Here is a 21,598-nt window from a genome sequence, read left to right on the forward strand (position 1 = left end):
GCTCTTGCTGTTGGAGAGGCATCAGAGTAGTACTAAGCAGCACAGAAGTAGAGCTGACAGGCTGGGCTCTTTTTCCCTGGGTCCTGAAGGAAATGGCTGTTCAGAAGTCTAGTCCCTCTACTTGCAACAAGCACCGGCCCTTCAAATGAAATTAACTTCCTCCTCAATTAGGCATCCGGCTTGGGACACAGCTGTTCAGTGCACATACAGGGAACATAAATATTCCTACTGTTTTTGCAAGCTCGGGTGTAGCTCTAAGGTGACAGGAGAATAAATGTTGGCCCACGTTAAAGAATTGAGCTCTGCTTTGGATGGTAGTCTTCTCCGTTCTGTCCCTGGACAGTCTAAATGCTGGAGAAAGGGGTCAGTATCTGTAGGTACAACCACCCGAGGATTCCCAAATTTTTCAACACCAACAGTCCCTTTATTATCTTTTCATCTAAGGAAACCGAGTTTTGAAAGAATCATTCTAATAATGATATTTCTCAAGTAGTTTTAAACTAACAGTCAAAGCTCCTTATGATTGGCATGTGACAATTAGCCAGTGTTCCTCAACATAAAAAAAGCTTGAGCTTTATTGAGGGAAAACAGTTTGTGTTGCGCTTTTGTAAATAATGAGAATAGGTCCCAGGCCCCCATAATTATGGATCCATAGGGGCCAGGAGATCCAGGATTGTAAATCAAAGGCCTATATATCAGCTGAGAGAGAAAGGCCAGCCAAGACAAGAAACCGCAACAACTAGAGCCTGCTCATGCTGAGAAATTTCAGCCATCACTTAGTCATACAGAGCTGATGTTTATTCGTTCATTCATAATCTGATTGTGCTCAGTGGACAGCACATCTCAGGGAACCGCCTAGAGCCTGGGGATCTGGGGTGTGGTCACAGACCATGCAGGAGGCTTCACTGGAGTTGGGAGGCTGAGGGCTTTCCCTGTGCCCTTCTGCTGATAGGGGAGGAGGCGAGGCTGTGAGCATCACCATTTCTTAATTAAGGTAGGGTTTTCTCCCTTCTGTACTTCTTTCATGCCCTGTAAGAAAGGAAAGCAGCAGTGAAGTCGGCAACAGAGCAGTCATCTATCCACATACCCAAAGAGAATTCCACAGAGTGGTTCTACCAAACACGAGGAGAAAGGCAGTTTTGAGGACGTTTGATTATTCATTCATACATTACTGAGCATTCACCATAGGCCAGGCGCTTGGGGCCCAAAGGTATAAAAAACATGTTCCCTGCCACCAAGAAGTTCATAGTCTAGTGGCGTTTGGGGTGTGTGTAGGTGTTTAAGTACATAATACTGAGTGTCACAAGAGAGGTACTGGTCAGTCAGAGGAAGGAGCAGTCACTTTCTTTTTTTTTTTTTTGGTGAGGAATATCGGCCCTGAGCTAACATCTGCCAATCCTCCTCTTTTTTGCTGAGGAAGACTGGCCGTGGGCTAACATCCATGCCCATCTTCCTCCATCTTATATGGGACACCGCCACAGCATGGCTTGCCAAGCGGTGCATCGGTGCGCGCCCGGGATCCAAACCGGCGAACCCCGGGCCACCACAGCGGAGCCCGCGCACTTAACCACCTGCGCCACCGGGCCAGCCCAGGAGCAGTCACTTTCAAATGGAGGGATGCGGGAAGACTTCAAAGACAATGAAGAATTGGTGGAAATACGACAGAGAAGTGGGAAATAGCTTTCCAAGTGGGAGGAACAGTGAGCCAATGCTTGGGAGAAAGAGTATAGGTAATTCAAGAAATGGTGAAGGGGGCCAGCCCAGTGGCATAGCGGTTAAGTGTGCACACTCCACTTCGGCAGCCCAGAGTTTGCGCGTTCGGATCCCAGGCGCGGACTGACGCACCACTTCTCAAGCCATGCTGTGGTGGCGTCCCATATAAAGTGGAGGAAGATGGGCACAGGTGTTAGCCCAGGTCCAATCTTCCTCAGCAAAATGAGGAGGATTGGCAATGGATGTTAGCTCAGGGCTAGTCTTCCTCACCAAAAAAAAAAAAAAAAAAAAAATGGTGAATAATGGGGACAGGTGTGTGGTTGGGAATATAGATGAGGCTAGAATAACAGGTGCAACCAGATCAGGGCAAGCCCTGAATGCCAGGCTAGGGAGTCACGAGTGTCCTTATCTATGACAGTAATACAGCCATGCAGCACATCACCACCAGCAGTCAACACAAGGAAGCTGAATGGGACTGACACTGGGGGAAGGGTTTGTGAGCAGTGCAGGACCCAGGCTGCACTAGTGCAGAGCTTGGTAACCAGAGCTGACCATGGTGAGGATCTGCAGTTTCTAAATTTCAGTGTGGAACACTGAAATGAAGATGTTTGTGATGTGTATGTATGGCATATTGTCAAGAAAATTTGTGGGTTGAGAGATTGAGGGTACATAAAGGACAAATGAAAAGGCTGGCTGGGATCCAACCTAGTTGGAAGAGATCCAGTGATTTGTAAGTAAGATGGTTTCCTTCATCCAACATAGAGAAAATGCAAAATAAAAACATTAGCTACTTGCTGTTTCAAGTGTCCAAATGCTGCTATCAGGCCAAACTGCATCACACTTCAGATGCTCCACCCCACTTTCTGCTCCTGGTCCACGTAGGGGGAAAAGCAAGTCTTACCTGTTAGTCGTCGTCATCATCATCCTCTGGGACAAAAATGTCATGCTCCTCAAGTAGAGCAGCAAAGTTCTTGCTAATGAGCGTCCCGACATAGAGAAAGGGGATCACAATGGAGAACACGCGGAGGAGGCCGAAGGACATCTGCGGGGGGTCAGAGCAACGGCTGTGAGCTCCGAGCTGACAGCAGCAGGACTACAGAAGGCCTGGCCCTCTTAGGGGCATTCCCTCCTGTGGATCCCAGACCCATCATAAGCAACTTCATTTTAAAGTCCTTGGAAAAATTCAGAGCAAGAAAAATAAACAGAAGAGATAGAGTGACTGTTATGGCAATCAAAGTAGATACTGGAAAGAAAAGTATTAGGCACTCCAGACATCTAAAAATTTGGGCACAACCTGGTAACTACTCGCAGATACCTACAGACAAACAGGTGAGAAAGTACTAAGAGAGCTGGACTCTGCAAGTAGAGTTCAGCTCTACTTCAATTAGACACTAAAACACATGAAAACGGATTACAGAAAGATGTAGTATGAAGGGATATTCTATACAGTTCTTGAACAGGTTCCCCGGTGCCTGAGAAATTTGATTTCACCACATTAAATTTTAGAAACAAGTGTGTTTTGAAAAGTGAGCATGTCTTTACACTACAAGACTAGCTATTTAGAAGGACTGGGAGTTTCAGTAAAAGCTCAACATCTCGTATTTTCCTGGAGTTTCAAAAAGAAAAAAAGTTTAGCTACGCCTTTTTATAAGGCAGCTCTTCCCCAACATGGACCCCACACCTTCCTGCTTCTTGCTTTGAAACAACCCTGAACTCACTTGTCTGTGTGAGCTAGCCTATTTTTAAAAGAACTTGTTTTTGTTTTTCAACTCCCACACAGCTCTGGAGTCAAAAAGCAAATTTTTGTTGGATTATAAGGGAGTGTTTCCATTTTACTTAGAAAAACCCAAGGATACTGAGGGCATGTGATAGCATTCAGCGGCGGAAAAAACAGGACCTGGTGGGGGTTGTACCCCCAAGAACCCTGGATTCCAGGACCTAACTGAGCTGCTAGCTTTGGAAACTGGCTGGACCGCTCTGGCCCGATTCTTCATTTGTAAAAACAGTGACTATAATAATTCCCTGCACACCTCTCAGGATTTAAACCTCAGACGATTGCACACCTCTCAGGTCGCAAATCACATGAATTAAATACTAGGTCAAAACTCATAAAAAGATAAGGCCTGTCCTACGTATCCTTTATTTATAAAGTCCTTTCACAATTCGTTATTTCATCCCATCAACTCTTGAAGCAGACAGGGCACAGAGGTTATGTGACTTGTCTGTATTAGATGCAAAAAGCCGAGTCTTCTGGCTCCGCAGAACTAGGGCACCACGCTCCTCACGATAAGCTAGTGCAAAACCCCGTCTTTCTCGGCTCTTCCCCCATCTTCTGTCTCCAAGCACCCAGCTCAACACCGGGATCTCTCTCGTCCATTTCCTCCCGTCTGTCAAAATTAGCCGCACATTAGCGCAAAACTTTGTCCTTGATCCGTCTTCCGATCTAAGCAGGTAGTAGGATTGGTCTTTGCTCCTGTCAATCAGCGCTGACACACACACACACACACACACACACACACACACACTCCCCACAATGATTGGCCTCAGCCCCTTCGCCCCGCCTCCATGCAGACACTCACTTTCACCGGTTTGGGCAAAATGGCGCCGCTGCGAGTAACGATGACTGACCTCCACGGCACCAGGCTCCGACCTGGACCGCCTCGTCCGGCGGAGACATCTCCACCTTTCCTCCAGCTCGGCCCGCTCCGCAGAGCCCCGGATCGGACGGGTGCCAATGCCAGCCAGCGAGCCGCTCCAGAAGCCATCTCCCAGCTCCGCCCCTAGGCCCGGCTCCCAAACCCCACTGCCTGGCCCCGGTGACGCCCTCGGGAAGAACGCCGCCCCAATTCTCGCGAGGCTTTCGGGATCAGACGAGAGGCCCAACCTCCCACTTTGCGCAGTGCTCCTAGTTCCTGTTGCGATGGGAAACAGGCATTTGTCTCTGGCCCGACGTGGTGACGTCACGAGGATGGCGCCGATGCCCCAGTCCCACCCTCTTTCCGGGCGTTGGGTGGGGCCGTCAGCTAGTGTCCTGCGTGTGAAGCCTTGAGATTTCTGTCGTTGTTCCCCACCCAGGACAGCCAGGGCTTGAGAGAGCAGCCCTCAGGTGGCCGTTGAAATAAACTTGAGGAACCGAAATGAGTAAAAAAAAACTTAGTGTTTTAATCGTATAAAAAACACAGTAACAATAAGAAAGATAAAAGCCTGGAGTATCTGCGTATAAAACAAGGTGCAGTGGGCTGTGGGCTCCTGTACAGGGGTGGGAATGCGGCCCCTCTTTGTGGGAAACAAGCCAGGCAGGAACGGGTCCTGGATCCTGGGCCACATCTCAGCGTCCTGGCCCTAAGAGGCTCTGAGCCTCAGCCTCTAGGCCTTGATCAGGCTGCCTGTGACCCCCATAAGGGAGAGAGAGGCTAAGAAGGGGCAGGTTGTGTGTATTTGGGGCAGGGTCTCCGACCAGGTTCTGAATCATCCATTCAGCCACTGCCACCATACCCCTAGGGTGTCAAGCTAGTCTGGGCTCAGCTCTTTGGACCCAGCCAATTTGCCTCCCAGAACAAACGACAAAGAAAACACTTGGCCGATGCTGGTGAGAGTAGCAGTGAAAGGGTCTTGGCAGGTACACACGGGGTGACAAGCAGGCCTGTGAATGAGTTCCCAGGTAGTTTCAGGAGCAGTCAGGAGAGAATAGTTTATCACAGGGTACCGAGAATCCTGTGCCCAAGCTCCTAGAATGCCCAGGACTGGGAACCAAAGTAGCTTTCCCAGGGAGCCACACTGCCTCCCCACCTCTTCTTTAGCTTCCCACTTGGCAGCTCTAGGAGCTAGCTGCTGAGGACAGAGCATAAGGATTTCTGCTGACATACAAAAGCTATGAGCCCCTCCTGGGGCAACATCCAATACCATCTGTTAACAGGGCAGCCAGGGAGAGAGTATGGGCCCCAACACTTTCCGAGCAGAATAAATCCCTTTGTATTGGCTAAAGGCCCTCTCCGTCCAAAAGGCCCTTCCCAAACTGCAGAATGGGGGTCCCATGCCCCCACCCACACCCCGCATGAGGGACTGCAATCCCTTCTGCCACTCAGAAAGAGCTGGGCCCCAGAAACCCCCATGACACAATAAATCTACATTCTCTGATAAGGTCAGTCCCTCAAGTCAACAGTACAGCCAACTTGTAGTATTTAAATGCACACAAGACTCACCATGTTGGAAATTATGGCTGTAGTTTGGCGTGTAGGTGAAAGTCAGGGTGGCCTGTGGCCATGTAATATTCCCCACTTCCTCCATTTCATTAATATCCTCTGAGAGAGGGGCAGCGCAGCACAGAGTCAGGAGACTTGGGTCTTGCTCTGTGGCTGCTGAGCAAGCCACCTCTGGGCCTCAGGAAATAAAGGGGTTGGAAGTAATGATACCTCCGTCCCCTCCAGGCACAAGAGTGGATCTGGAACCTGGAGAAAGCCTAAAAAGCAGGAAGGAGAGAACCCCCCTCAAAAAGCAACTTTGGAAATGAGTAAACATTAAACTCCTGAAAAAGCACTGGCACTGGTGTCCTGACCAGCAGGACGAAGGCAGAATCCAAAGGACCAAGGCTCAGGGCCTATTCTGTTCCTCACATTCTGGCTGGGCCCCCCGGGCCCTCTGCAGCCATCCCTGCCTCAGCTCCATGATCTCTTGGCCATACCAGTCGTGCAGGGTAGAGAAGCAGGAGGTCTCAGGGGACACAGGGCTCTGTCCCCTCCCTAGGAGGAGGTTGGCAGGGCCCTGCAACTCCCACTCAGCCAAGCCCCGCCCTGCTGGCCTGCTGCTCGGTTCTTCAACCAACCCTGTGGGACTGCAATCCCTGGAGCGGGAGTGGCCGTTCTCCAGGCCCGGAGACCAGCGGTCAGGAGCCTGGGGCTTACAGCGGCTGGTAACGGCCCTCCAGGAGGAGTGGCGATGCAACGCCAGGCTCTGGCGGGCATCACGCAACTGGCTTTCCAGCTCGCGCACCACCAGGCGCATGTAGCCAAAGCTTGCCCGGGATAGCGCTTTCACCCACGCCTCCTGGGCCGCCGGCCCATCTGCCGCCAGCAGGTGTGGGCGCACACCAGGGGCGTCGAAGCGGATGGCGAAGGCAAACTCCTCAGGCACAGGAGCCTCAGCCAGCTCCACCGTGCAGCCTTCCAGCACCACCAGGCTCAGCGGGGCCCGGCCCTCTCGACTCTCGAAGGAAAACAGTAGGTTGCCCTTGAGGACAAACCAGCACCTTCGGCCAGTGCCACTGGGGGTGGGTGGAGTCCCTGGTCCCCCCCAAGTGCGCAGGAAACCCGTGTGGTCTGCTGGGGAGTCGCTCAGTGCGTAGTGGGCCACACTCCTCTCGTTCAGCTTCATGGCTCCCGTAAGAACTGTGAGGTGAGAGAGGTGGCTGCAGATCAGAGAGGGAGGCAGCTCCCTTGGCCCTGTGGGGAAAAAAGTGCTGGCTCTGGAAGAGACCTGGGCCCCAGTCCTGTGGCATCTACTCATTTGCTGTGTGCCCTGAGGCTCTCAGTGTCTCCATCTGTGAAATGGGCTAGTCTCCCCTGCCTTTTCTCTCAAAGGATTGTTGTGAGGGTCATGCAAAAAACTGGACATCAGAGGACCCAGAGAAGAGGGTACTATGATTGTATCAGACCAGGAAGTATGGCAGGGCTTTGACGTGGCTTGTAAAATCCAAAGAAACAGGCCTCAGCTGAGCTGAAATGGACTCCAAACCCATAGGAACCATTTTGCTCAAACCATCCCCTAATCTGGGGGCCCCTTAGCTCCAACTCTGAAGCCAAACCTCCAGGGTTTCCCAGACCCTCCTGGGCCCCTGCTGGCCTCTCATTTGTTAATGGCACAGTTGTCCTTCAGTAAGAATCTGCAGCCTTCAGGGCCAGATGCCAGTGGGGTGGGGCAGGCCTGCCTCATTCCTCCAGCAGCGGGGGCTTAGCTGGGGACCTGCTCAGTAAACGTGAGTATGGCACAACCTCAAGCTCAACCACTAAATGTTGGTGTCACACAGATCATAAGTGGCACCTAATCTAACTGTCCTCCTGACTCATGGAAAACTGAGGCCCAGAGCAGTGAAGGTGAACCATGCAAGGCCACATGGCCAGTGAGAAGCAGAGCTTCGTCTCCTGATTCCTTCACACATTCTGGGGACAAGTCTTGGCAGTGACCCACTTACCAGCATAGCTTGTTGGGTGAGGGCAGGGGTCTCTCTTGTCGGGCCACACAGCTCAACCCTTTGACCACGTGGTTCCCAAGGCACCTGCAAAACAATTCTCAAACCCAGTCAACCCATCCTAAAGGATGAGAACTAGTCAGCCTTTGGGGCCCAGTGAAACCACCACCTCCTCCAGGAAGCCTTCCCTGACCCCTCCACCCACCCAGCCACGCCAGGCTCCTAAGAGCAACTTTAGGGGCTGGGTCCCCTGGTCTTGACCATCAATCACTCTTCAGACCTCAGCTCCCTGTCCCCTGAGGCTAGGTCAGAGCTAAGTGGCCTCATAGCTTCCTGCTTTTCCCTTCTAGCACTTGTCACACTGTTTATTTGTGGGCTTTAATTTGTCACCTAATCTGAGAGGCCTGCCCTGATCACTATGTTAAGGTGGTCCTGATCACCAAGGGCCTGCATTTAAGATATGACGCAACCGGCAGCCCTCACGTCTGTTTCATTTCCTTCATCTGGCAAGGATCTTCTCTATGTTTACAGCGCTGTCCCCACCCCCAGAATGCCAAGGGCGGGACTCGACTTGGCTCTCTGTATAACCCCCAATAGCCAGCCCATGCAGGGCCCTGGGAGGCCCTCAGGAAGTATTTGTTGAAATAACTGCGAATACAATAGTGGACAAAACAAAGTCCCTCCCTCCCGGAGCCTACGTCCCGGGGGAGACACACTATAAACAAACAGACAAAAATAATAAATGAATTAATAAATAACGTAAGGACCAATAACGATAAGGGCTGTGGAAAGAAACAAGCAGGGTCCTGGGATGGGGGAGGGGCCGCTCTAGACCGGCGGTCGGGGGAGGAGGAGGAGACCACAGATGTTTGCTGCAGGAGTGGCCTCACCTCTCGTCCCGGGCCCAGCACGGGGCGCAGAGACGGGGTCGGAGCACGCGGAGCTGTCCCCCTCCCCCGCCCTGTGCCTGGGGAAGGGCGCTCCCCCAAACCCTCCCAGGGGTGCGAGGCCCGGACCGCACAGCCGGTGGGAGGCTGGTGCACCGCGTCTTTTCGCATCCTTTTGTTGAAGGAGCAGCGGGCTGGGGCGTGGGCCCTTGACCCGCTGTCGCCCTGAAACAGGGGTCGCCTGATCGGGAACTCCCCGGGGTGCAGCTGCCGCCTCAGTTTCCCCGTCGGCTAGTGGGGCTGTGCCGCCACGTCCCCGCGGGCCACGCCTTCCGCGGGGCCGCCTCCTCCCGAGCCCGCCGGGTCCGCTCTCACCTCCGCGCCGCCGAGCGCCGAAGGCCGGGAGGGCGGCCCGTCGGGTGGGGGCGGCCGCGCCCCGGGGCGATCCCGCCTCCGGACCCCGCGCCTCCGCCAGGCCGCGAACGTGGCGGCGGGAGCCGGGAGACCCCGCCCGGGCGGCGCCAGTTACCGCCCCCGCTCCTCCCCGCCCAGAACTCACCAGGCCTCAGGATCCGTGAAGCCGTCCCTTGATCCATGCGGGAGGGAAACTGAGGCCCGAGAGGCCGGGACCTGCCTTGAACCCAGCGCCCCGCCTCAGGCCGTCCGCGGGCCTCGAACCCAGCCCCCCACCCGGAGAACTCCGAGCCCCTCTCTTCCCCTCTCCAGTCGCCCTCTCCCCGCCCGGCCCACTTCTCCCACAGAGCCAAGCCTGGGACGGCCTCGGCCCCGGGCGCCTCCTCTGGGCGGGCTCCTATCCAGCCCGCGAGGCCCAGCCGAGCTTCCCACCAGGCCCCCGGGGTCGGCCCCATCTCTGCTTCTGGGCACCATCCATTTCTAGTTCCGCCACTCCCGCTGGCCTGCAGCCCACCCGCGGCCCCAGCCTCTGCCTGGATTTGGTCCGTGGGTCGGCCTGCGGTGAAGGTTGCAGGAAAACACAACCAAACGCAGGAGGCTGGGGCTTCCCGAGGGCCCTGGAGGCCGGTGAGCTCAGAATGTCTGCCCACGAACTCGCTGGCTCCCACCTCAGAGCTTCTGCCCTTGCAGTTCCTGCAGCCTAGACCGCTCTTCCTTGTCACCCCCACCTCTCAGCTCTAACTCCTCAGGGCTCCTTCCCATCAATTAGGTCTCAACTCAGATGTCCCCTCCCCAACCATGCATGTAAAGTAGCCTACTCTCTGGTCTCCATCACATCCCTGGGTTGTATTTTCATTATAGCACTAACCACTGCAGAAAACTTCCCTACACTCATGCTTTTATTGCCTGTTTATTACCTCTCTTCTACTAAATTTTATTCAATTGATAATATAAACCACAATAAATGTGTTAGAAAGTAATAAATGGTGTGGAAAATATAGAACAGGGTATGGGAGAGTGGGAATTGTGGGAGTGGGAAGGTTGCAGTTTTATACTGAAAGGAATTGAGGGAGCCAGTCATGCCAACATCTGGAGGGAGAGCATTCCAGGCAGAGGGAACAGCTAGTGCAATGGCCCTGAGGCCTGTTGAGTTTGAGGAACTGCAAAGAGACCACTGGGGCCTGGCAGTGGTGAGGAGGGGAGAGCAGTAGGAGACCAGGTGAGAATGTGCAGGGTGGGACTGTGTGAACCTGTGAGGGCTGTTACTCCAGCTGAGATGAACAGCCATCACAGGGTCTTGAGTGAGGAGTGACCTGAGCTGTGTTTTAAAGGAGAGAATAAATGTAAGTGGAAGCAGACCACTGAGGAGGCTGCTGCAATAATCCAGGCAAGATGTGGTGGCGGCTGGCTGAGTCGTGAGAGGTGGCCAGATTCACGATGGGTTTTGAAAGTAGAGAGTGCAGAGTTTGCCGAGAGATTGCACGTGGGGAGTGAGCGAAAGAGGAGGTAAGGAGGACTCCAAGGCTTTGGCTTGAGCACCTGGAAGGAGAGATGCCATTACCTGAGATATGGAAGGTGGCAGGTGTTCTGTTTGGGGCCCGTTATGTTTGAGATGCCCAGCGGCCATCCAAGTGAAGGTGCTGAGAATAAAGTGGCACCTAGTAGTTGCTCAATAAATTTTTCATGACTGAGAGAAGGAATATGCAGAGTGCCTGGGCAAGCATAAACGGTGGCCGGAGTGTCAGGTAGGGGAGGAAAGCCTCCTGGCTTTGCAAGAGCTGTGCCCTCCGCCTGGTTTGCTCCCCCGCACCGTTCCTCTCCGTGGGGTCTATTCATCTTCCGCTGCCGTTTTTGAGCTGTTACTACGGACCATGCTTCACAGCATTCTCATTTCCTCCTAGGAAAGCCCGCAGCGGGTATTCACGCCACAGCAAGTTATTGAGCGTCAACAGTGTGCCAGGTACTATCCTGACCCTCAGGGATCCCGCGGAGGTGAAAGGTCTAGCCTCGCGGGGAGCCGCGGCACGGAGGACTCCCAGTCCCGGAGCGCGCCCCTTTCGCGCCCGCCTCGGGAGCGCGCAGAGCGGGAGCTCCAAGGGGGCGTGGCTTTGGCAGGCTCGGAGGGCCTATTGGGCCCATAGAGGGCGGGGCACGACGTTGCTAGGGGGATTCTGATAGGCTCCGCCGGGGAAGGTTGGCCGCCGTCAGGCCCCGCCCCTCTAGAACGCGGTAGTCGAATCAGGTGACTACAGCGGTCCACTGCTCCGCAATCAGAAGCAGACGGCCGTCTCAGCGCCGTGGAAGGTAAGTTCCGCTGGCCGGGCGCGCCGGGGGATGCCCGCGCTAGGCTTGCCGTCCTTGGGGGCCGGGGACGGCAACCCAGACCTTGTGGGAGTCCAGAGCCTGGTCCCGGCCCGGCGCCTCCCCTCTTCCTGGGCGTCTTCATCCGGTCGCTGCCTCTTTCTGGCTCTGGCCCAGCGGAGGGCAGCCCTCGGGCTCTCGGGGCTCCCAGTACTGCAGAGGGGGTGAGATCTGAAATCCAAGACACCTTGTTTAGGATTTCTGAAGGAAGAACCCAGGCTCCGGGAAGTGATGGCTGGGGGAGGGGGGAGGGGTAGTGAGGGCGGCTTGGGGACCGACTGTGGGATCCACGCCCAAGGTTAAGGGCGGCAGGGCTAGCTAGTCAGTAGTGACCCCGGTGCTTCTCTAACGTTTCTTAGCTTCCAAAGCCCAACATATAAAGCTGATGAAAGCAGAGCAGATCTGGTCAGACCCTGAGACACTGAGTCCAGAACAATGTTGCTGAAGACAGGTACCTATACTAGAGGGGGTGGCTTTGGGAGGGTAGTTGGGGTGGGAGTTACCTGGAGGAAGTTCCAGCCCTCTGGTGTCTGGGCCTCCTTCTCTGATGTGGGTATGTGGGGAGACATGTTCCTCTTATTCTTGGAGCTGGACAGGGAAAGGAGAAGGAGGTGTTCCTCACCCAGGAATCAGTTCCCCTCCAAAGAGGCCTCTTCCTTTCTCACCCCTTCTCCCAAGAGTGCAGAGACCCTATCTTAACCAACCTGAGCTGAGAACAGCTCTGTAAAGTCGGTACAGTAACTCTGTTTTGATTTTTTTTTTTTTTGTGAGGAAGATCAGCCCTGAGCTAACATCCATGCTAATCCTCCTTTTTGCTGAGGAAGACCGGCTCTGAGCTAACATCTATTGCCAATCCTCCTCCTTTTTTTTCCTCCCCAAAGCCTCAGTAGATAGTTGTATGTCATAGTTGCACATCCTTCTAGTTGCTGTATGTGGGATGCGGCCTCAGCATGGCCAGAGAAGCGGTGCATCGGTGCGTGCCCAGGATCTGAACCCCGGGCCACCAGTAGTGGAGCGCGAGCACTTAAACACTAAGCCACGGGGCCGGCCCAGTAACTCTGTTTTAAAGTAAGGAAACTCAGGCCCGAGAGGAAAAGGGCTCACCCAGGTGAGCTGGCTGGGTGCAGGTCCAACCTGGCTGACATCTTAAGCACTTCTGAGACCTCTTGGGGGGTCTGTGGTGGAAAGCAAAGAGCCCTGGATGGGACTCAGGAGACCTGGAGTCTGGCTACAGTGTACTGTCAAGTTCTCTGTGAATGGGGTGTGGGGAGCTGGTCAGAGTATAGAAAGGATATGACCCCAAATGTTAGTTTTTGTTAATTCGAGCACTGCTGTGGCAACAGGAAGTGGGGACCCAGGCCTCAAACACATTGCCCTACCCCAGGCACCATCTGCCCACTCACTGCACTACAGGAGCCAGCAGTTGCAGGAAGAACCAATTCCACCTCAAGCCCGGGAGTCTGCTTTCCTTAACATGCCAGCCCACAACCTCTGCAAGACAGAACAGCATGTGGATGGGATAGGGTGAGGGCCAGAGCTATGGGAGCCACTCATAGTCGTCCCCCTAATACCCCCTGCAGTGCTCTTGCTGGCCCTGGTGGCCCCGGTGCTTGTGCTGGAGAATGGGCTCCTTCGGAAGCCGCCCATGGGCTGGCTGGCCTGGGAACGCTTCCGCTGCAACATTGACTGTGATGAGGACCCGAAGAACTGCATCAGGTGAGTAAGGTCCGCACCGCCTGACAAGCCTTGCCCAGGGCCCTGCAGTGTGGGGGCAGGGAGCAGAGAGTCAGCAGAAAAGAGGGCGGGGTCAGAGCCCTCCCATCCCAGAGAGACTGCAGCCAGAGGTGACTTTTGGGACATCTGCCATTCAGCCTCATGACCTGCTGGGGCCTCTGTGGAGCCTGTCAGGTCTGTGGGGCAAAGAGACCCTGTGGTTGACTCAACCCTGAGATAATCAAAAGGATATAACTGTTAAGGCCAGGCCAGATTCCACGTGCTTCCTCTTGCCCAGTCCTGCCCCTTTGCCTGGGGTCCAGACCACTCCTTTCACTCCACCTTGCTTAGGGGTCATGACACAATCCCTGGTGTCATTTACACTTTGTCTTTAGCTGACAGCAAGGCCATGGTTCTTAGAGCCTGGATTCACACTCAGAGCATCTGAGAAGCTTTGAGGAAGGGGGCGGGGGTCAGGGCCATGCTGAGCCTCTGAGCTGCCCCATCCTCTGCCCCTCGCCAGTGAGCGGCTCTTCATGGAGATGGCTGACCGGCTGGCACAGGATGGATGGCGGGACCTGGGCTACATATACCTTAACATCGATGACTGCTGGATTGGCGGGCGTGATGCCAAAGGCCACCTGCTGCCTGATCCCAAGCGCTTCCCCAACGGCATTGCCTTCCTGGCTGACTATGTGAGCTCTGCCCCAGCCCTGCCTCTCAGCCTGGGGGCCAGACCACTCTCCACACCATGCTGCTTAGGACTCATTTCCACAATCTCTGCTTGAGGACTGTCTGGTGGGGGAAACAGATAAATGAACAGCTAGTTTTGGCTCACTGTGGTGGGTGAGAGCCAAGAAGGGTACTTATCCAGCCTGGAATTTCAGGAAGGTTTTCTGGAGGAGGTAGTTCTTGAGCTGATACCAGAGAGATGGCATTTGAGGCAGAGGGGATGGCAGAAGCAAAGGCCTAGAGGCAAGCAACAGCCCATGGGAGATGTGTGTGTTGGAGGGAGAGGAAGGACCATAGTTGGCAGAGGCCAGGCAAGCAAGCTGAGACCCTTTCTTTTGGTCAATGGGAAGCCATTGAAGGTTTTAATGGGGCCTGGTCAGATGTGCCTGTGAGGCAGCTCTCTGAGGGTCCTGCCTGAGCCCACTGTGTCCTCCACCCACCACAGGCTCACTCCCTGGGCCTGAAGCTGGGCATCTACGAGGACTTGGGAAATTTCACCTGCATGGGTTACCCAGGCACCACGCTAGACAAGGTGGTCCAGGACGCTGAAACCTTCGCCAAGTGGAAGGTGGACATGCTGAAGCTGGATGGCTGCTTCTCAACCCCCGAAGAACGGGCCAAGGGTGGGTCCCACAGCTGGCTGGGGGCCATCAGGTAGACAGGGAGGGGTGGCCATAGAAGGCCCACCAGTGCCCACCTGGCTGAGCTTGTCTGTCTTTTGCCCCTAGGGGATAGTGTTTCCCAATTCCCCTCACCCAGGGGCTAGGGGGATCTTGGCTCCCAGGCTCCCTAAAAATGGGTTGGCACCATGCCCCACCCAGGAAGTGTTTGTGGCTCTGGGTACAGGGGCAAGCATCTCCTCTTTTGAGCCCCCGTTTCCTCACATTTGGTGGGATGAGGCCTCAGATTTCCTCCTGCACTCCTTGGTCCTGAAACATGGCGGCTTGGACTTCTCCAGGGTACCCCAAGATGGCTGCTGCCCTGAATGCCACAGGCCGGCCCATTGCCTTCTCCTGCAGCTGGCCAGCCTATGAAGGGGGCCTCCCCCCCAAGGTAAGCCATTCTGTGTGCCTGCCCAGCACTGCTCCCTACACCAGGCCGCCTTGCCTCTTGCACATTCAGGGCTTTGCTCACCATAGTTGCCCACATGCTGATTTTTAGGTCTAGAGAGAGGGTCCTAAGTACCCTAGAGGGGGCCTCAGCCAGCCCAGGGTCTTAGAAGAGGAGACACTTGTCAGGTGGGCTGAAGGGGTTGGCATCCAAGTCAGGGGAGCCACATGTGATGTGCTGACACACAGCACCCAGCAAGTGGTCAGAGTCCTGGGTTGTACTGAGTGGGCTAGGAGATCCAGAAGGCTGGTGAGGCCAGGCAGGTGGGGCCAACCCTCTGAAGGACCTTGTGGGCACCTCACCAGGGTCCTCTCAGCATCTAGGACACTGGAAAGGTGGGATCAGACTTGCGGACCTGAGGGAGAATGTGGGCAGGTGGTGGGACTCTTCCTGAGAGAACACGGGGGAAGGTGTGCGGCAGGGATGTTGTGGGTACACCAGCCTGGGCCCATAACCTGAGCTTGACCCCAACTGGCATGAAAGAGCAGGGTAGGCTTCTGGCACCAGCACACCTGGAGGGGAGGCCTGGGCAGCCCCAGAGCAGGGCCACTCTCTCTGAGGCCTTCCTCATCGTGAACAAGCTCAGGACCTGTTCTCTTCCTCCCCCTTCCCCACCCTCTGTGTCTCCTGCTGAGCCTCCCTAGGCCCTGTGCGGGCTTCTGGGCAGCAGGGTGCTGGACTTGCCCTTCCCCCAACATCCAGGTGAACTACAGTATGCTGGCAGACATCTGCAATCTCTGGCGCAACTATGACGACATCCAGGACTCCTGGAGGAGTGTGCTCTCCATCCTGGACTGGTTTGTGGACCACCAGGACATCCTGCAGCCAGTAGCGGGCCCTGGGCACTGGAACGACCCAGACATGGTACCCCCATGGAGGGGGATGTCCCAAGGCCCTCATCCATGAGGGATCTGCTCCCCACTTCCCTCGTGCTCTCTTCCGGGATGCTCACTGCCAGCTTCCAGATCAGCGTCTCTGAAATGTGTCCTTGAACTAGCTGCAGTAGACTCACCTTGGGAGCTTTTTTACAATTCTGTTCCCAAGGCCCCACCCCCACCTTCTGGATCAGAATGTTGGGGAAAGGCCTGGGAATGCCTATTGTTAACAATCTTCCCAGGCAGCTCTGATGTTTCTTGAAACTTGAGAGCTTGGTCTGTAGTGACTCTTGTGTGAGACATTATTCCTGTGCAGGGTGAAGATCATGAATATTCCACACTCTCTTACTACTGCCCTCCCTACACTGCCCTCACCCAGGCTGCCTCTGGCCCCTCTTTCAATGCCCTGTACCCTGTTACCCTCCTGCAGAGCCTCCACAGGCAGAACTGGCCCCTTATACCTACCACACTCATAGCCCTGGTGACTTAATATTTTTTGCAAATTATCTTATAGTATTATAGCTATCTCTTCACTTAGTCAATAAGCATTTACTATCAGTGATGATTAGAATAACTATAAATCCTAGGCCAGATGGAGGGATGCCTGGAGAAATAGAAATTGGCCTGCTTTGAGTTCCAGCTCCAGCTCTGCCATGGACCTTGGGCAAGTGACTCAGTTTTTCCTGTGCCTCAGTTTTGTCACTTGGAAAATGAGAATAAGAATAGTAGCTACCTTATAGAGGGTTGTTTTGAGGGTTAAATGGATGACCCTTTAAGCACAGTTTGGCATATATACAGTGCTTAGTAAAACTGGTATCACTAAGTATGTAACCATGTTGCATTAGTAATAATTGTTTGTGTCCCGTCTGTGGATAGGTTGCCCTGGGGTCAGGAGCCCCCCTTGGTCCAGTCAGCTGTGGTTAGGGCTGGTGTGTGGTTAGTGGCAGGAGCACGGACTCTGTCCAGGTCTGGTTTCCTACCATTGCCACCCTGGGTGTATTTCTTGACTTGTGTATTCCAGTTTATAAATGCTTTTGGCAACAGGATCCCATTGGATCATGTGACACAGCCAGAGCATATTGTCACCCCCTTCTTGGTGAAATAAAAAGCTGAGGCTCAAATGGAAAGTGACTCAACCCACCCCAAGACCACACCAGGGGGAATGGTGTTCAATGAACCAGGCCCCACATGTGGCCATCTTCCCCCACCTCCATCTTCTCTTGCCTTGGCTATAAGTTTAGGGTTGGTCCTTGTGCTCACGTCCCAAAGCGGGCAGAGCTCACTGCTCCTCTCCTATGCCCCTAGCTACTCATTGGGAACTATGGCCTCAGCTTTGAGCAAGCCCAGGCTCAGATGGCCCTTTGGACAGTGCTGGCAGCCCCCCTCTTCATGTCCACGGACCTGCGTACCATCTCTGCCCAGAACATGGACATTCTGCAGAATCCACTCATGATAAAAATCAACCAGGATCCCTTAGGCATCCAGGGATGCAGGATTCTCAAGGTACTGGGGTGTGGGAGGAAGGAAGGGGAGGATGAGGGACTGGGCTCCCCTGAGAACGTGGCTGCAAGGTTTGAGCCAAGCCTGGAGGTCACGGTGGGGAGAGGGTGCTGGGCCTCTGAAATCCACTCACTTCACCTGCTAGTGGCATTCAGTCAAGGACTCCATAGGGACCTGCTCCAACTGTCCTCCACTTGCCTGGGTGAGAGCAGGACAGCTCATGGAATTCGGAAAGGAGATGTGACCATGCAAGTGCACGTGGGAATAGTGAGGCCCCTTGGTTTGGAAGCACAAGACTTCTGCACACATCTGTAATGTCCAGCAGAGAACTAGGGCTTCCCTCCAGAGTTTAGGAGTTGTCTGAATCAAGGAATGCAACGACTACTAGTACTAGCATCTACTATTTTTTGAGTACCTGCTGTGTACTGGGCATTCTAGATACATTTTCTCAGAAGGTAGATACTCCTTCCCTGTTGCACAAATGAGGGAGCTGAGACTTGAAGAGTCTAAGTAACTTGAGCCCACAGCCACACCATTGACAAATGGTACAACAACACTTGGCTCTAACAGTGTTGCCTCAAAGCTTGTGCTCTTTGCACAGATCCTTGCCTCTCTAGTAAAAAGAAATCTACACAACCATAGAAGGCACCTGTAGAATAAGTGATGCCCAGAGGAGGTAAGTGATCCCTGCCAGAGGAGCTGATGGTGGAGCTGGGAGCTCAGGGCAGAGTTCATCGTTCCCCCTGACCAGTGCCCTTCACTCCAGCGCCAGCAGCTTCCATGTCTACCCCTCCCATTATCCTGTGAACTCTCTGAGGCAGGACCTCATGAAGCAATTTTCTCTGTGTCCTAGCACGGGGCATAGTGTCTGCTGGCTTTGGGGAGCGTCTGCTGAGTCGGGGAAGGAAGGAAAGAAGGAAGAGTTTGATAAGTTGGGTGCTGAAGGGCTGTGGTACTTCCCCCCAAGCATGGAACTACAGGCTGGGGAGACCCAGAGCTCAAGAGAGGACTGGGAAGGGGACATCAGGGCCTGCCTGAGCAGGGACCCCAGCCAGTATCCATGTTCTGTGCCCAGGAGAAATCCCACATTGAAGTGTTCATGCGGCCTCTGGCCAATAAGGCCAGTGCCTTAGTCTTCTTCAGCCGCAGGATGGATATGCCATATCGCTACCATTCTTCCCTCGCCCAGCTCAACTTCACCAGCTCCAACATGTACGAGGTGAGTGCCTCACTGCCTGCAGGGCTTCAGGTTTCCCTGGGAGGGCATTGCTGAGGGTGGTTCTCACTCACACATGGCTTCCCCTAAGCCGTAGCCCTTGAATCCTTTAGCAGGTGCCATGGGGCAGCTGCAGGCACTGAGGGCTGTGGCTGGTACTGTTCTCTGCACTGGTGTTTTCAAGCTATACAAACAGAACTACTGTGTATAAATGAGTCCTGTGGTCTGAGGCCATGTTCTTTCCGTCATTGGTCAGTCCTTGCTGGCATGTTCCTCAGGTTCTCTATGGGCTGGGGCTTTGGCCACTGCCTGTGTTTAGGCAACTGTTGGCTTTGCCAGTGGAGAAGTGATGGGAGAGTCAGGGTTCCCACTTCTGTGGGGCATACTGGAGGCCCAGGACAGACCTGCCAAAGTCTAGGCTTCTACATCCTCTGAGGGGGTCTCTGTGCAGCAATTCTTATGGTGGCATTGGTGATGTCCCTTCCCACTGCAGGCCCAGAACGTCTACACGGGTGATATCATCAGTGGCCTCCGGGCTGAAACCAACTTCACAGTGGTCATCAACCCTTCAGGGGTGGTGATGTGGTACCTGTATCCTGTGAGGAAGCTGGAGACACCCCAGCAATGAGGAGCTAGGATATGTGAGAGGCTGTGGTGGCATCACTGAGCCCAGACCGTGGAGCCTTGGCATGCTGAGGGCCAGTAGGTGGGGTTTTCTGCTACACAGGCCCACTCGTCGACCTGACCTCATTAGACCCAAAGTGCAATCTCAGGACCAGGTTCCACGCCCTGCCCAAGTGTGAACCCTCTTGGAAACTTGTCTTGGGGCAATTTCCTGTGGCCTTCCTGGCCTCTACCTCCACTGCACAGCTCCACAGATGTTGCTGAACAACTCAGCCAGCTTCCTGAGAACCGACAGGCAGGGGCACTGATACCCATCAGGACTCCAGCCTCTGACCTTCTTTTTGTTGACTCTGAAATCAGGATTTGGAATTTTTCTTATAATTAGGAGTGGAGATCTCACCTCTTATCAGGAACTTCCATGAATCGTGTGATTGGCTTTCCTGCCTGGAGAAGGCCTTGAAGGCTAACACCACCTGAGAGTGATCTTGGCTCCCTCAGGTCACCAATAAAGCTGTTCTTTAGTCAAGTAGTTGTAATATGGACCTGGGGCCATGGGCACCTTCAGTTAGGGACTCTGGATGGCAGTACACAGGGTGCTTGTTTCAAATCTCACCTCACAGGGAAGATATATGGCATCTTCTAGTCCCTCATTTTCCAAAGCAACCTGCAGATTGTACTTCTAGACATGCCAAACTTGCCTCACCCTAGGGAGCCATCCATACTCTGCCTTGTGGTGAAACACAGTGAGGCAGAGCAGTGATGTTCACAGGCCCTCTTTGTCTTGTACACCCCTTCCCCACCCCATTCAGATGTTACAGGGTCTGCCAGCCACTGCTCCCCTCTCCCAGCCCCCCTGCTGCACAGTGAAAGGCCCTGATCTGAGCAACTTGGCATCATTGTCTTAGGTGCCTTTCAGCTCATCTCCCCTTTCTGACAGGGCTTCATTCAGTGGCACCCTGCAGCTGGGAGTGGGTGTGGGGGTGTCAGCTCTGCCTTTCTCCCACAAGGTCCCTACAGCTTGTCCTCTGCCCAGCACTATCCTCTGGCCCCTCCCTTAGTTTCTCCTTTCCTAACTTGGCTACAGAGGAGATTCAAATTCCCCAGCTCTGTCTAAAGACAAGTCCAAGGGCTCTTTGTGTCTTAAAATATATTTCCTGGGGCTGGCCCGGTGGCGTATTGGTTAGGTTTGCATGCTCCGCTTCAGCAGTCCAGGGTGTGCAGGTTCGGATCCCGGGCATGGACCTACGGACTGCTTACCAAGCCATGCTGTGGCAGGTGTCCCACATATAAAGTAGAGGAAGATGGGCACAGATGTTATCCCACAGCCAATCTTCCTCAGCAAAAAAGAGGAGGATTGGCCACAGATGTTAGCTCAGTGCTAATCTCCCTCACACACACACTATATATATATATATATATATATATATATAATATATATAATATATATAATATATAATATAATATAACTATATATATTATATATATAATATATATTATATATATTATATGTAATATATAATATAATATAATATATAATAATATATATTATATATATAATATATATAATATATAATATATATAATATATATATTATATATAATATATATATAATATATATAATATATAATATATATAATATATATACACATATATATTTCCTGCTCCTCCTCCTAGGAAAAGGGGTATTAAAGTAAAAGAAGGGCAGGTTCTTGACTGCTTGCCTTTGTTTCCCATTTCCCAAGCCCTCTTTCTTTAGCTAAAGCCACAGGGCACTTGTCTTCCTGATGGCTCTTGTCCCCATTTGGAAAGCTGGCAGCAGAGCAGGCTAGGTAGGTTCTCCTTGGGCTTTGAACGTGACAGCACCCACTGCCCCAGGCCTTGCACTACCCTGGCCTGTGGGTGGATCTCCTGTGCTCCCTCCCCAGGGTTTGAGGGCCTTAAATTTAGAGTATGGTGTAAAAAACTTGCAAGTGCACATTTTATAGTGTCATTTAAGATTACTGGAGCTTCACTGATTGAGGCTAGAGTTATCAGAGAAAGCTCCCTTTCCCCATTTGGTGTCTTGAGGCTGTGGGTCACTCAGGAGGACAGAAGCCTACCTCATCCCAGGCTTCTGCCCTTGGAAGCCTGTCACCCTATGCATAACTCCAGCTTTGGGTCTTGGTCATAATGCTGTTCAAGCCAAATGGAATGGTCTCAGGTGGGAACACTTTTTTGCCAGCTCCAGGAAAGAAGTCTTTCCTACCCCCCTGGGATGTGGTGGAGTATA

At 53.4% G+C, this 21,598-nt stretch overlaps 3 protein-coding genes across 6 annotated transcripts; 1 reads left to right on the forward strand and 2 right to left on the reverse strand.

Annotated features, from left to right (window-relative positions):
- Positions 1 to 547: 547 nt before the first annotated feature.
- On the reverse strand, positions 548 to 4,579 carry SMDT1 (single-pass membrane protein with aspartate rich tail 1). Its single transcript, XM_058568256.1, has 3 exons — positions 4,293 to 4,579; positions 2,615 to 2,755; positions 548 to 1,029 (listed from the first exon to the last, which is right to left on the reverse strand). Exons 1-2 carry the CDS (start codon positions 4,476 to 4,478, stop codon positions 2,618 to 2,620), a joined length of 324 nt encoding a protein of 107 aa, XP_058424239.1. The 5' UTR covers positions 4,479 to 4,579; the 3' UTR covers positions 548 to 1,029; positions 2,615 to 2,617.
- A 174-nt stretch (positions 4,580 to 4,753) lies between these two features.
- PHETA2 (PH domain containing endocytic trafficking adaptor 2) lies at positions 4,754 to 7,969 on the reverse strand. The gene is made up of 2 exons (XM_058568248.1): positions 7,901 to 7,969; positions 4,754 to 7,151 (listed from the first exon to the last, which is right to left on the reverse strand). The coding sequence occupies exon 2, from the start codon at positions 7,081 to 7,083 to the stop codon at positions 6,304 to 6,306; it is 780 nt and encodes a 259-aa protein (XP_058424231.1). The 5' UTR covers positions 7,084 to 7,151; positions 7,901 to 7,969; the 3' UTR covers positions 4,754 to 6,303.
- A 3,431-nt stretch (positions 7,970 to 11,400) lies between these two features.
- On the forward strand, positions 11,401 to 19,855 carry NAGA (alpha-N-acetylgalactosaminidase). Of its 4 annotated transcripts, none has more exons than XM_058568240.1 (10): positions 11,402 to 11,502; positions 11,919 to 12,010; positions 13,140 to 13,275; positions 13,796 to 13,967; positions 14,450 to 14,627; positions 14,963 to 15,057; positions 15,817 to 15,978; positions 17,295 to 17,492; positions 18,457 to 18,708; positions 19,199 to 19,855. In XM_058568240.1, the coding sequence occupies exons 2-10, from the start codon at positions 11,995 to 11,997 to the stop codon at positions 19,331 to 19,333; spliced, it is 1,344 nt and encodes a 447-aa protein (XP_058424223.1). In that variant the 5' UTR covers positions 11,402 to 11,502; positions 11,919 to 11,994; the 3' UTR covers positions 19,334 to 19,855. The 4 variants fall into 4 exon arrangements, with proteins under 4 accessions (XP_058424225.1, XP_058424223.1, XP_058424224.1 ...); XM_058568241.1 differs by having other exon boundaries at positions 18,565 to 18,708; XM_058568243.1 differs by lacking the exon at positions 19,199 to 19,855 and having other exon boundaries at positions 18,091 to 18,548.
- Positions 19,856 to 21,598: the final 1,743 nt, after the last annotated feature.

This window comes from Diceros bicornis, chromosome 25 (assembly GCF_020826845.1).
Source record: "Diceros bicornis minor isolate mBicDic1 chromosome 25, mDicBic1.mat.cur, whole genome shotgun sequence".
In the NCBI taxonomy this organism is placed as follows: Eukaryota; Metazoa; Chordata; class Mammalia; order Perissodactyla; family Rhinocerotidae; genus Diceros; species Diceros bicornis.